This window comes from Nicotiana tabacum, chromosome 23, assembly GCF_000715075.1.
Source record: "Nicotiana tabacum cultivar K326 chromosome 23, ASM71507v2, whole genome shotgun sequence".
Taxonomy (NCBI): Eukaryota; Viridiplantae; Streptophyta; class Magnoliopsida; order Solanales; family Solanaceae; genus Nicotiana; species Nicotiana tabacum.
In genome coordinates this window covers 51,090,847-51,105,199 of record NC_134102.1, presented here as the reverse complement: position 1 = coordinate 51,105,199, position 14,353 = coordinate 51,090,847, and the positions used below count along the sequence as shown (strand labels likewise).

The window sequence follows — 14,353 nt, the reverse complement described above, 5'->3', positions numbered from 1 at the left end:
AGTTAGAGTCGTTCGAATGTGGGTAATGCCGGATCGCTTTAAGCCGGAAATACCGTATTCAATTGAATTGGTTTTACAGGATTCTAAGCTAACATATTCAACTTTCTCATAGTTTTAAACTTCGTAAAGTACTCGCATTCTATATGAAAATTCATTCTTCCGCATTACTCAAATGTCTAAGAAGTTGCTCCAATAATTTCGACTTCCATATAAACAGATCTTTAAGTGATATGGAACCGACTGTGCCATTCTGATTTTTGATTTCAAATCTTTAGGATAACTTTAAACAGTGATTATCCTAATATATACATATAAACAATCAGTTAAGTTGCATCTTTGTACATAATAACAGAGGTATTGTTCAAAATAACAGAGGTATTGTTCAAAATATAAAAATCTAGCAAATATTAGATATTGGTTGCCTTGCTTAGACTATCATCGGATGAACATACAGAAACTACGCTTATATATGAAATATGTATAGTACAAGTATTCCTCTTTCTGTCTATTAATGCTGGCTTCATAATTGATATAGAACAAACTGTAGCATTCTGGTTTTTGACATCAAATCTTGAGGACAACTTTAGGCAGTGATGAAAGTATATACGAGCTTATAATTGTTGGCTTCATAATTGTGCACTAATAAGGAATCTGATTTTGTAGGGTGATCGTATACATGCTTCAATCGGAAAGTATGTTGTTAAGTTTTTTAGGAACAAGATACATGAACTTCGCTTATATCGTATGAACTAGTCGGACCAAATAATTTGAAGTTGAGGACTACGGCACACAACCTGAGGCTGACATTTACTCAAAAGACATTTGTTGAGGATACACCTGACCCTTCATTTCATATGAACATCTTTAACTTGCGCTCTTTTGACCAACTAACGAATCAACATGATGTCGATGAGACAGAATTACTTGGTAATTCTTCTTTTCATTTTTAATGAACTAATGGTATTTGTAAAACTATGTGACTAACTTTTATATTTATAGATATTGTTGGTCAGGTTGTGACCTATGAAGATGTTAAGACCTACAAGCAAGGAGACGACCAAAGTGTCTTTATTAATGTTGTGCTCGAAGATGATCAGTAAGTAATTCAAAAATAGAAACAATACTTTATAATAAATTACCTATATATGTGTTTATTAATCTTACCATGAAACGTATAGGAGGAACAGGATTTTGGCAACCTTATGGAGCGAACTTGTGGATCAAATTCAACATCACTTGAATGAATCTACCGATGAGCCTTTGATTGTTGTTTTCCAGCATATGAAAGCTCAAAAATTTCGAGGTTTACCAGAAATTACATGTATTTTTGAATTTTAGTTTATAAAAATTTTTAAATTTCAAATTTATATTTATAGTTCATTTGATACACAGGTAATTACTCAGTGCGTAGCTGTTGGTATCAGACAAAGATATGGATAAATTCTACGTTGCCGCAATCTATTGACTTTAAATCCAGGTTTTTCAAGTGTATAATCCTTTTCTATATGTACACAAAAAATAACAATAGTATTTATAAATTACAATTTTTTACTTATACAGATTACTTGCAGCACGTCAATCAAACTTTGAGCGAATCACTCAAATAAGTTCTCAGCAAAGTTACTCTGTTAGAGATGAGTTAGACAAAGGAATTGTACTGTTTAAAACTATAAGGGATTTAGTTCAGTGCACGCAAGTGAGTTTAATTTACTTTGTCAATTATATTTACCTTATGTTTTCTGTTTTGCATTTACAATAATTTTTTATTTTTGTTAAATAGGAATGTAGCTATTGGATTGCGGCAAAATTGATTAATTTGGAACTTGACCGGGGATGGTCATACTTAGCATGCAACAAGTGTAATAGAAAGGTTGATAAAGTTGAAAATAAATACTTTTGTAAGAAATTCAATGAAGAAGAACTTTCAGTTACTCACAGGTAATTACTATTTATGTATATTTAAAATCTACTATCTATAAAAAATATGCATAAGGTTAATCAAAATTGAGTTGCAGGTATAGGCTTCAAGTTCGTGTTATGGATGGAACCGCTTTTATCTCATTGTTGCTTTGGAATCGCGAAGCTATGCAGCTTATAGGGAAGTCCGCAAAAGAACTTAAGGAAAGATTACTTGAGGTATAATACTAAACTTAATTTAGTTATCAATTATAATATTTCTAACCTATGAAATTTGGTGTAGACTTCAATTGCGGATGCTGACTGTTCTTATCCAAGTGAACTTGACGATATTCTTTATAAAAAATTCATGTTCAAGGTTATTGTTAAGCAAGAAAATATTGAGTCACAGGTCGAAGTCTACAAAGTTCTTAAGCTTAGTGATGATGATGACCTTCTAAAGGAATACAATCACAGTTTATTTGAAGACACTATCACTGTAAATATTTTTTACTCACAAACCTCCTCATACAAAATTTAGGTATAAATAATTTTGCACTCATAGGATGAATGTTCTTTTTTCTTTCTGTTTAACAGGATCCACAATTTTTTGATGGACAAAGCTCAAGTAGAGATAAGCTTTTCGGGGTAAATTTTATGAAATTTAAACTTTTACAGCATTATTTATTTAGTTAACAATTATGAGTCAAAATTATGCAACTAGCAACAGTATTGCTCTCCAACTGCTATTAAATTTTTTTATTTTTGAAAGGATCTTATGGCCGAAACTCAGCTGAAGTCTGTTTTGCAAACTCCCATCGAGAAAAACGTATCATAAAGTGGATCGTCCGTGTTAGAAGATGGTGATGCTTGCAATGCAAAAATATCTCCTTTGAAGACGTATGACAAGAAGACTAGATCCGCTAATAAGGCATCAACAGTAGGACCAGATGGCGACTTCAATTCTCAACTCTCTAGCAACAAGGTTCGCAGAGTCGTTAAGAAAGAAAAGAATCTCTGATAGCTTTTACTGAAATGCTTTTAGCTATGCAATTATATATTTTGTACTTATGTCGAATGAATGTGCTGCTGTTGATATGTGATCTGGTGAAATGACTCTACCTATGCAACTTCATATTATCTTTATTAATCATGAATTTAATTATTACTTATGTCGAATGAATGTGCTGCTGTTGCCTTAGAGATTTGCTATCTGCTTCATTATTGGTTGTGCTTTCATTTTTGTCTCATTCTTTGCTGTCAGAAAATTTTCTATCTGCCTTATATGTAATCTCTGCAGAGCACTTTGTGCACTTCAAGTAGAATCAGAACATTTCTATTAAGCATTTAGTAGATAATCATACCAAAGCAGGTAAAAGATCATTTCTTTTACTATCGGCAAAGCATAATGGGGAGCAACTATTATTAGGAACTTGCAACCAACACTCAGATATTGATTTCTCAATATTTTTTTCAAGAACTAAGTGCAATTAAGTGTGTAGAATATGTCATATCCAGAGCATATGTGCTGCTCAAAGGAGCAGTTAGCTGCAATTGCTAAAATTATTCATTAACAAAAGGAATAAAGTATCAAGATAATTTCCATAACTTAGATCAAATTATTTCTGCTTTATACGTTTTTCCTGTTAGTCGTGATAATTTTTTTTCCGTCCAGTTAATAATCTTAATTGAAGAGCAGAATGAGATAGAGTTAGCCAGCAAAATCATGCATTACACACCAAAATACAATTATAGTTGAGTTTGAAGAGACAAAGAGCAAGAGGAAAAGAAGATGCACTGAAGATCCTAGAGACCTCGGGATCTAGTGAAGATTAGAACAATTCATAATATGGGTAGCACTGAAGAATAGTACGAACATGTCGATGGCAGCTTTTTAGAGAATGTGTGCATGATGGACCCAAAAATTGTTAGTCGGATATGACCTTTGAAGATCTTGAAGATCTGGGGGCTAAGTATGGAACCCTTTGTGTGAGAGATAATATTTCCCTTAGAAAGGCTTTTGTCCAAGGTAAAGCATGAATGGTGAGCGCCCAGAACATAAGGTCGATTAAAGAAAGGGGAAGTTAACGTAAGAGAATGTTATGTTGCAAGTATATAAACAAAGGTAAGAACTGAAATTGATGGCAGGGGAATGACACAAAGATACAAAGAAAACCTGAATAGATACTAAAAATGACTAAGAATCGTAAGATAAAGCATGGTAATGTGACCAAATCATAGTCAAGTAAAACCTAAGGTAAGTATAAGTAAATGATGAGAAAAGAAGAGGAAGGTATTATGAGACCAAGTATATTATGAATTTTGAATTAACAAAGGTCAACAAAATATACTGACCAGAGAAATTAATTCCCTCAATTAGGGAGTACTACTATTAGAAAGTTCTCTAAGTTAAATGGAATAAGAGTGGGAGACTCAATAGATGGTTATAATCAAGGATACTGAGAAATTACAAAGTAACTGATTAATTAATAAGAGAATAATTTGCAAAAAGGGCGATCCTTAAAGGCTACTAGGGAGAAGGGGTTAATACTAACGTCTTGATGGGAAGACAAGTTGCCTACTGAGACTGAGTATGTCAGTTATGAACCTGCGGCGTTCTACTTGTGTAAATGATTCAGTAGCCCTACTTAAAAGTATTGCTTTAAGGCAAATTGTAAGTTGTTAATAAATAGGATTGCGAAGGGTGTTGAATAAAAAATATGACATTTCAGGAAGGAAATTACTAAGCACAAAAGTGGGCTTCCTCCTATAGAAGAGATAGTGTGATACATAATCGATATAGAACTCACATAATGGGTTAGCAAGTGGAAGAGAAGGTTAACACGCAGAGTTTTAAGATGAATAAGATGGTGTTATCCAGATTTTGCAGATGTGTTATGAACATAGAATGATATGTAAGTATTCACGCTAAGAATAGAAAGGTGAAAACCTCCCGTTTAGAGGAGTTAAGCAACGGTAAGACCCGCCAGACAGATGGGGCTCAACAGGGAAATCATGAAGGAAAATCAAAGATAGAAGCATTTATAAGCCCCAAAAAGGGATTACCCAGAACTAACGAATGAAAGGGTAAGTCGAGTTACATCGAGAGATGATGTATGTAAAGCCTAGAAGTAGGCTACTTAAGAGGTCGGACGAGCCGTCAACCGACACATCATTTTATATTATGGAATGGTCTTAGAGCCTGAAGTTTTAACTTCATAAGTATGTGATCACAACTCGCAAGGGATATTTCAGGTGAAAAGTAACGATAAAAAAGTGCTAGTATATAGCCAATCAAGCTAAAGGGCTATGAAGCTCAGAGTGAAGGCAAATAGCACTTAGAGTTGGTATTGTTAGAATGAAAGCGGAAGTGGGAGTGAGAAGGATGATGATGGGTACTTAAAAGGTACCTAAGATCCTATAGAGATATATGACGATGAGATTGCTAAAAGTATAATACTAAAAGATGTTAGCTAAGAGATAAAAAAGGAGAATTTACTCTGAATATAGTGGTCCAAGTATGGGTAGGTATCCAATGAGGAAATACGTCAACAACTTATTGCTAGCTATGCTAGTTAAATAAAGAATCAAGATTGGGACCAAGAGTGGAACTTAAGGCCAGGTATATAAGAAACTCCTGAATGATAGAGGTTGAGATAAATCAATGCATTGTAATCCACACGTTAAGAAGGAATAAGGAAATGAGGTCGCTTAAGCTAAAGAGCGGTTGGGAGAACCAAGAAGAACTACAGAACCATGACTTAGGGTCGGTAGCGGTGAACACGCATTAGCGGTATAATATGATATCTTTAGTAACCATAAGGACCTCTAGTATATCTTTAAGCGGCAATAGCCAAAATTTAGATAAGTTTCTCCAATGCATGGTAAAGGCATCCTCCAAGGCGAGCCACAATGATATAGATACCTATGAGTCTTCTTAAGAGAGTAACAATTCTTGGGATTAAAAAGTGAGTAAAGGTGAGCCCAGATGGTATAGTAGAATATGGTCCTCCTCAAGAAGGAAATGGTTTAGAATCTAGATTACAACGAATAGAGTTGCGCACTAAAACTCAGTGGTAGCACCCTAACAATCGAAGTAAAAGAATAACAATAGGGATTGACATAGGGATTCTGTCCTATTACAGTCTAAAAAGGAAATTCAACCGAACAAGGTGATGACCTCCAGGGCAGCATAAGATAAGAGGTATGGACAACTTAATATGAAGATCCGGAGTTAATATTATCGAAGGAGAAATTTTTATGGCAAAGAAAGATAATATTTGAGTTCTTAGGGAAATGGAATTTTCCGATACCAGGTCTATTGTGTGTCCAGATATAGATGATATATGGGAAAAGTAGAGAGTGGAGATGAATTATTCTCCCCCTCCCCCCACATTCTATTCATCCTGATTTGACAAGGGTGTACCACGGTACCAGAGATATGTATTATTGTGCTAGTGTGACAGGAACATTGTCAAATTTTGGCACAGTGACCGAATGGTCAGCTGGTACAGATAGAGTATCAAGGCCCAGAGGGCTGATATAGTGGATAGAGTTCTCGACGTGGAAATGAAAGAGTAGTTCAAGGATAAAGTGCAGTATGGGTTTACCCCGTTCTTATTAGAAATATTACTCTAGAGAGTTGATGGTCGATAAATTTACACGAGTAACTCATTTCTTACCAAGATGGAGCTATTCACACAGTCAAGAATTACATAAGTGATAAATTGAGAAGACAATACGCTTTAGGACATTCTAATGTCTATTACCTCAAATAGAGGAGTTTGGTCACAATGAACTTCTAAAGATTCCTTCCAGAAAGGTTTGGGTACGCCGCTTACTCTTAGCATAACTTTCCATCCGTAGAAAGACGGTCAGGCCGAGTGCACTATTCTAACACTCGAGGACATGTTGCCAGCCTGTGTTCTAGACTTCAAAGGAATTTGGGAAGATCATTTGTCGCTCTTTGAGTTTGCTTATAACAACAACTACTATTCCAGTATCCAGATTGCACCATATGAAGCCCTATATGAGTGGAAGTGCAGGTCTCCTATCGGTTGGTTCCATGTTGGCGAGACAAAATTATTAGGCCCTGATTTGGTGCAACAGGCTGTAGAGAAGGTGAAAGTGATTTAGGATCGATTGTTTACCGCTCAAAGTCAGCAAAAGTCTTACTTAGATAACCAATATCGACACTTAGAGTTATGGGAGACTATGTGTTCTTGAAAGTGTCACCTATGAAAGGCGTGATGAGGTTCAACAAGAGAGGCAAGCTTAGCCCCAGGTTTGTCAGACCATATCAGATTAACCAGAAATCGGTCAAGTAGCTTATAAGCTTGAGTTGCCCCCGGAATTAGAAACAGTTCATTTTGTGCTTCATGTATCCATGCTTCGTAAGTGCTTGGGTGACCCCTCCCGTATTACCCCCATTAAGGATGTCCAGGTCACAGAAGACCTATCCTATAAGGAAATTCAGGTAGCTATCCTAGATCGCCAAGTTTGTAAGTTGCGAACCAAAGAGGTGGCTTCAGTTAAGGTACTTTGAAGGAACAAAAATGTAAAGAAAATGATATGGGAAGTTGGGGAGGATATGAAATCTAGATATCCTCATTTGTTTCAGACTGTAGGTGATAATACTAAGACAAATATGGCAGCCACAACTCAGAGTACAACGGATGATAGTTGAGGTGAGTCATGGCTAACCCTTTGTGATGACCCGATAGGTCATTTTGAGTACTAGTCCTAATTTCTATGTTTTGAGACCTCCCATAGCTTCATTTAATATTTATTGATTTGCGTGCATGTTTCGAGCCGCCTTTCAGAAAGCTTTTATGTGAAAATTTTAAGAAAATATGATTTTAACATAAATTGAGGCTAGAGTTGACCACGGTCAACACTTTGGGTAAACAACCTCGGATCAATATTTTGACAATTTTGGTAGGTTCGTATGATATTTTGGACTTGTACGCACGTTTGGTTGGGGTCCGGGGTGACCTGAATGCATTTCGGCGCATTATGTGTGAAATTGTAAAAATTGAGTTTGAAGTTGAAAAATCTTGAGTTTTGATGATCGATTCTTGTTATAGTGTGCATGTTTGGTTTGGAGCTCGAGGGGCTCGGATGCGTTTCGAGTGAGTATTATATGAATTTGGTTGGTTTTAGGATTGCTGGTGCAAACTGATGGTGCTTCAAGTCTGTAGATCTCGCATTTGCAAGCTCGCTTTTGTGGTCAAATGAAATCATTTGCAATACGGGGCTGGTGGGTTAGTGCGTCGCTTTTGCGAATATCTAATCGCATTTGCGAACACTAGGTGTTCGCATATGAAACCTTTGAGTCGCTTTTGTGACTTGGAACTGGGGGTTGGCAGCTTCGCAAATACGAAACCTAGCTCGCATTTGCGATGAGGGGACTCCTCGCATTTGCGAGACTTTTGTCACATTTGCGACGTTTGGTGGTCTAATGCACTGATCGCATTTGCGATCAGTGTATTACATTTGCGGACAAGCGTTTGCAAATGTGACATCTGTAGTTGGGTAAAAGAGGAGAAAATGAGATTTTGCTTATTTTATACCATTTCTCAACCTTTAACACTCTAGAGGCGATTTTTTAAAAAAACTTTTCTTCCCAAATTCATTAGTAAGAAACTCTAATTCATTTTCTATCAATTCCCCATTACTTTTCATGAGTTTTTAATATCAAATCTATGAATTTTATGGTAGAAATTTGGGATTGTGGGTAGAATTTATGTATTTTTTTAAAATTGAGATTTATACCTCAAATTGAGGTCGGAATTCGAAACAAATCACATAACCGGGCTCGAGGGTGAATGGGTAATCGAATTTTAGTCTGAGTCTCAAATTTTGACCAAGCAAACCCGGGGTTGACTTTTGTTGACATTTTAAAAAATATTCAAAGTTGAACCTTTTTAATTCGCGGGTAGTTTCTAAAGCTTATTTTGAATTGTTTGATCGATAATTGACTAGATTCGGTTGGTTTGGAGGCTTGTTCGAAAGGCAAGACGGTGGTTGATTGATTTATTTGGTTGCGGAGTAAGGTAAGTGTCGTGTTTAACTTTTACTTGAGGAAATTAGGACTTATTGGTCTATTTGCTATGTGAATTATGTGTAGGGACGGCGTGTATGCAAGGTGACGAGTATATATGTGTCATCATGGGTTAAAGCATGCGGGTGGAAATTGATTTATTGAATTGTTGCTTCTTTTACCATGCCTTCTATGATTTAGTTAGATTGTTATTCTTTGATTGTTCGCTTTCATGTTTATCGATTAATTTGAAGTTGTTGGGATGTCGGAAGTTGAATTTGCTTATCATAACACCAGGGTTGGAGTTGAAATTTGCTTCCCACCTTGCATTGATAATTTGGATTATTGTTATTGCTTGGTGAATAAGAGTGAAAAGCACCAAGGGTGTTGTCATGTCTTATTTTACATATTGTTATCATTGATTGAGTGATTGTGAGGATTAAAGCACAAAGCGTGATGTCATGCACTTGATTGCCTTTAATATCATTTATCATATCATGTGAGGAAGAGAGTAAAAGCACGAAGGGTAATGCCGTGCCATTTTATTTATCATGTCATATGGGGAGGATGAGAGTAAAAGCACGAATGGTGATGTCGTACCATTGTATTTATCATATTACATGGTGAGGATGAGAGTAAAAGCACGAAGGGTGATGCCATGCCATTTGATGATTTCATTGATTTACTTGATTTTTGGATTTGTGAAGTTACTTGGCTGCATCGTTGTTTATTTCGGAAGACTGTTCTGATCCTACTCTCTTTTTACATGTTCTCTCCCTATTATTATTTTAAATGCTTTACTTGTTATTTCTGTTGCTTTATGCATATATCTACACATGATTTTAGTAAGTGTCTTGTCATAGCTTCGTCACTACCTCGTCGAGGTTAGGCTCAGTACTTACAAAGTATATTGGATCGGTTGTACTCATACTACACTTTTGCACTTCTTGGGCAGATTCTGGTGTTAGTCTTAGCGGTGTCTAGTGGAGTTTCTGCTCGGATCTATATCTGGAGACTTGAGGTAGACCTGCACAATGATCGTAGTCCCTGAAGTCCCCTTCCTTATCTAGCTTTACTGTTTATTTTGTTTCGAACAATTGTATATTATTCATACATTGGTTATAGCACTTTTAATATGCTCATGTACTTGTGAAACCAGATTCTAGGATTTGTCTAGTCAGCGTTTGGAGTTATTATATCTATTTTGAACTTTTACAGCTTTAATTATTATTATATTGCTTTCAAATTAGTCTATAAATGATTAGTTGTGTATTAATGTTGGCTTGACTAGCAAGTGGACGTTAGGCTCCATCATAGTGTGATGACCCGATAGGTCATTTTGAGTTTCACCCTTCATTTCTATGTTTCGAGGCCTCGACTAGCTCAGTTTAGTATTTCTTGATTTGCATGCGCAGTCCGTGCCTTGTTCCAGAAAGTTTTTATGTGGAAAATCTAAGAAAATGTAAAATTATGCCTTAAAACTCATTTGAGTTGACTACGGTCAATATTTTATGTAAACAGACCCGAATCTGTGTTTTGATGGTCCCGGTGGGGTCGTATCGTGATTTGGGACTTGGGCGTATGCCCAGAATCGAATTGGGACCCGAATCTGCATTTTCTTGAGTTTCTTTGAAAACTTTATACATTTTGATGTTAGATTCGTAGTTCTAAGTGTTATTTTGATGTTTTGATCATGCAAGCAAGTTTGTATGATGTTATTACACTTGTGTGCATGTTTGGTTTGGAGCCCGAGGGGCTCGGGTGAGTTTCGGATAGGCTACAGAGTGGTTTTTGGACTTAGGCAATTTCTGGTTCTGAGTTTTCTGATGTCTGGTGCATCCTTCTTCGCGATCGCAAAGAGTTACCTGGGCTAGGGTGGAATTTTCTCTATGCGAACGCGAGGTAGGGGCTGCGAACGCGAAGCAATGATGGGATCAGACTTCGCGAACACGACCAACACTATGCGAACGCGATGAGTAAGGGGTCTAGGAGGGGAGCAGCTAGGTGTTCTATACGAACATGATCAGAGGGTCGCGAACGCTATGGCCAGGGGGAAGAGCCATCACGAACGCGAAGGCCACTTGGACCGCTGCACTTTGCGATCACGTCAAGACCTTCGCGAACGCGAAGAAGGCCTGACGCCCATTGACTTAAATGTCCCAAAGACGGGATTTTCTTCACTTTTCACCATCTTCACATTAGAGCTCGGCCTAGAGGCGATTTTGAAGAAGAATTTCATCCCCACATCATAGGTTAGTATATTTTAACTCGTTTCCTTCCATTTTCATCAACACCTATTGATTTCTAACCTTAATCTATGCTCTTTCATGATAGAAAATTAGGGATTTGGGTAGAATTGGTTTTTTTTTTGTTTGTAAAATTGAGATTTAGACCTCAAATTGAGGTCGAATTTTGAAACTAATCGCTTAATCGGGCTCAGGGCTGAATGGGTAATTGAGTTTTGGTCTGAATCTCGGGTTTGACCAAGCGAGCCTGGGGTTGACTTTTATTGATTTTTTTGGGAAAAGTGTAAAGATCTTAGCTTTATCTATTGTAATTAATTTCCCTAGTATTGTTTGTTGATATTAAGTTTATTTTGGTTAGATTCTATTAGTTTGGAGGCGAATTTTAGAGGAAAGGCCCCGATTGAGCTTTGATTTGGTTGTGGAGCGAGGTAAGTGTTGGGTCTAACCTTGATTTGAGGGAATTAGGAACCTTTGAACTATATGTTATGTGAATTACCTGTGTAACGACGTATATGCGAGGTGACGAGTGTATATACGTTGTCAAAATAATTATTTTCATGCTTTCTCTCATTTCATGAATTACCTTATTCCATGTCTTAATCGTTACATACTTTAATTGCTTTCTATGATGTAACTTGTTACTTTCATTAATTATTCTTGTATTGAAATGTTCGTTCCTTCCATGACTTCATGATTAATTGCTACTTGCCTTAATTTTCTTATTTGTACACTTTAACTATCATATATTTGGCTTGTCTTGTGCTTTTGTATTAATTGTAGCATTTCTTAATTTGGTACGGGGTTCCTTTATTGCTTTGCTTTCATATTCTTTAATCGTAGAGATTCTTGTGAATTGAGCTGTTAGATTGATTACATTTATTGAATTTGTTTATGGATCGAGTTGCACGCCGCAATAGTTGTGATATGGTGGAATAAGGGAGGATTTTGATATTGATATGGTAGGATCAGGTTGCGCGCCGCAACGGTTGTATACGTAATACTTGATATTGATAAATTGTGATATGGTGAAATAAGGGAGGAGTATGATATTGATTACGATCATATGGTGGGATCGGGTTGCGTGTCGCAATGGATTTTATATGTAATTTTGATATTGATATGGTGAAATAAGGGAGGATTGTGTGTGTACGGTAGGATCGGGTTGCGCGCCGCAACGGATTGTGTGTATTGTATTCATTGTTGTTATTTTGTTGATTTCCAGTGTTGTTACATAAATTTTGAGATCGATTATTCCGGGTTCTCAGATTACAATAATTGAGTTCTTTTTCATAAGTTAACTGCCTTACCTTTCCTGTTTTCCTTTCTTGCGTACATGTTATTGTAAGTGACTTGCCTTAGCCTTGTCACTACTCCATCGAGGTTAGGCTCGGCACTTACAAAGTACATGTGGTCGATTGTACTCATACTACACTCTGCACTTCTTGTGCAGATTTTGGCGTCGGTCCTAGCAGCGATCAGTAGATTGCTCGGATCCGGTGCTTGACGGAGACTTGAGGTACAACTGCACAATGTTCGCAACCCTGAAGTCCCCTTCTACATTACTCTAGATGTTTATTTCGATTCAGATAGTCATGCTTTCATTCAGACTATTATTTGTAGTACTCTAGACGCTCGTGTATTCGTGACACAAGTTCTGGGATTTGTATTTGGATATCGCTGGTTATGAGATTTACCTACTTTATTTCAGTCTATTTAGCTTATTGATTTTCATTTGACTTAAATTATTAAAAATAGTTAATAACTACATCTAACGTTGTCTTGCCTATCAAGTAAAATATTAGGCGCCATAACGGTCCCGAGAGTGGAAATTCTGAGTCGTGATACACGGCCCCGCGGTTGGGATTTCGGGTCGTGATACCCTTTTTGATTTTTGCATAAATAGACAGTCGTGTGAAGCCAATTGGATGTTATTATGCTATTTTGTAGCCCTGTGTGGCATTGGTTGTGTGTTTGGGCTGCTTATCAGGTTTCAGATAGCCCTATTTACAAAGGAAACTCTGCAAAACTTTTAGAAATCTTGAGAGTTAGAATATAAATATAAATATTCATAAGGAGAAAGGATGTTATACCCCGTACTTTCATATTGGAATGCGTCTTAAGTGAATCAATATAATTCATAGAGTTTAAGAACCTTTACAAAGATAATGATTTATTAACACAAGTGTTACGGAAGTATCGTGAGAGTTGGAGGCTAAACGGATCAAAGATGTTATAACCCGTACTTTTGGGGCAAAACTAGGAGTACATAATATGCTAAGGAGTTCGTATTTTAAGGTGTTTGAATTTTTTAATGTTCATATGTAAATTTTGAAGTCAAGCAAATTGTAAAACAAAAGTTGACAAAAGTTGTCGCAAGATACGTTCATAATCTTATTGAAATTTGTGTCCAATGTCACTGAGTTTTTCTCTCAATATACTTGGAGTTATGGGGTGACCCACCCACCAAATTGAAGATCTACGAGTTTGGTTTCTAACACATTAAACCGTTCATCGATAAAATATCATAGTAGAGAGATATTCGTATTTTCGTGAGACTTCACAAGCAGCTCCCTATCGGACCCACTTTGGACGGTGGAAATATTCAGATATATATCAAACGCCTACAATCCATTTTCTTTCGTAATTTTCACTATTTCTGATCCAAAACACTCCCAAAAACCTCTCTAAGAGTTGTCAAATGATTTAAGGCCAAAATCAAAGGCTACCAAGTGAATCCAACCCCAAGAATCTCGTGGTGCAAGCTAAGAGTAGCTCTAGTGCGTCGTGTTGATATTGGAGGTTATTCTAAGTGAGAGTAAGCTCATGTTTCGATCTGAACTTGGTGATTGAGGTAAGCTATTGCTTCCTCCATATTTTCTTGTGCTTGTAAAAGACATGGCTAAGTTATAAGATTGAAAACCCGTGAGGTAAAGCCCGAAAATCGTAGTTATGTTTGGTTATCGAGTATGTGACTATTTTGAAGATGTTTTAAGGTATGTTGTGGCTGAAAAATTGGTGTAGTATCTGGTGTAGGTTGTTATTGCTTCTATGGGAATATTTTTGAAGAAAGAAAATAGCTTAAAATTATAATTTGTTAATCGTAAAACTGAGCTTGCCACTCGTTGTGATTGTTGAATTGTTTGAAGAGCTTGTTGAGATTGTTATTGTT

General features: G+C 36.6%; 1 protein-coding gene across 1 annotated transcript; it reads left to right on the top strand.

The window, feature by feature from the left end:
* Positions 1-667: 667 nt before the first annotated feature.
* On the top strand, positions 668-3,017 carry LOC142177561 (replication protein A 70 kDa DNA-binding subunit B-like). Its single transcript, XM_075246704.1, has 10 exons — positions 668-927; positions 1,000-1,096; positions 1,179-1,303; positions 1,393-1,477; positions 1,561-1,696; positions 1,781-1,938; positions 2,016-2,136; positions 2,201-2,395; positions 2,494-2,544; positions 2,669-3,017. Exons 1-10 carry the CDS (start codon positions 855-857, stop codon positions 2,732-2,734), a joined length of 1,107 nt encoding a protein of 368 aa, XP_075102805.1. The 5' UTR covers positions 668-854; the 3' UTR covers positions 2,735-3,017.
* Positions 3,018-14,353: the final 11,336 nt, after the last annotated feature.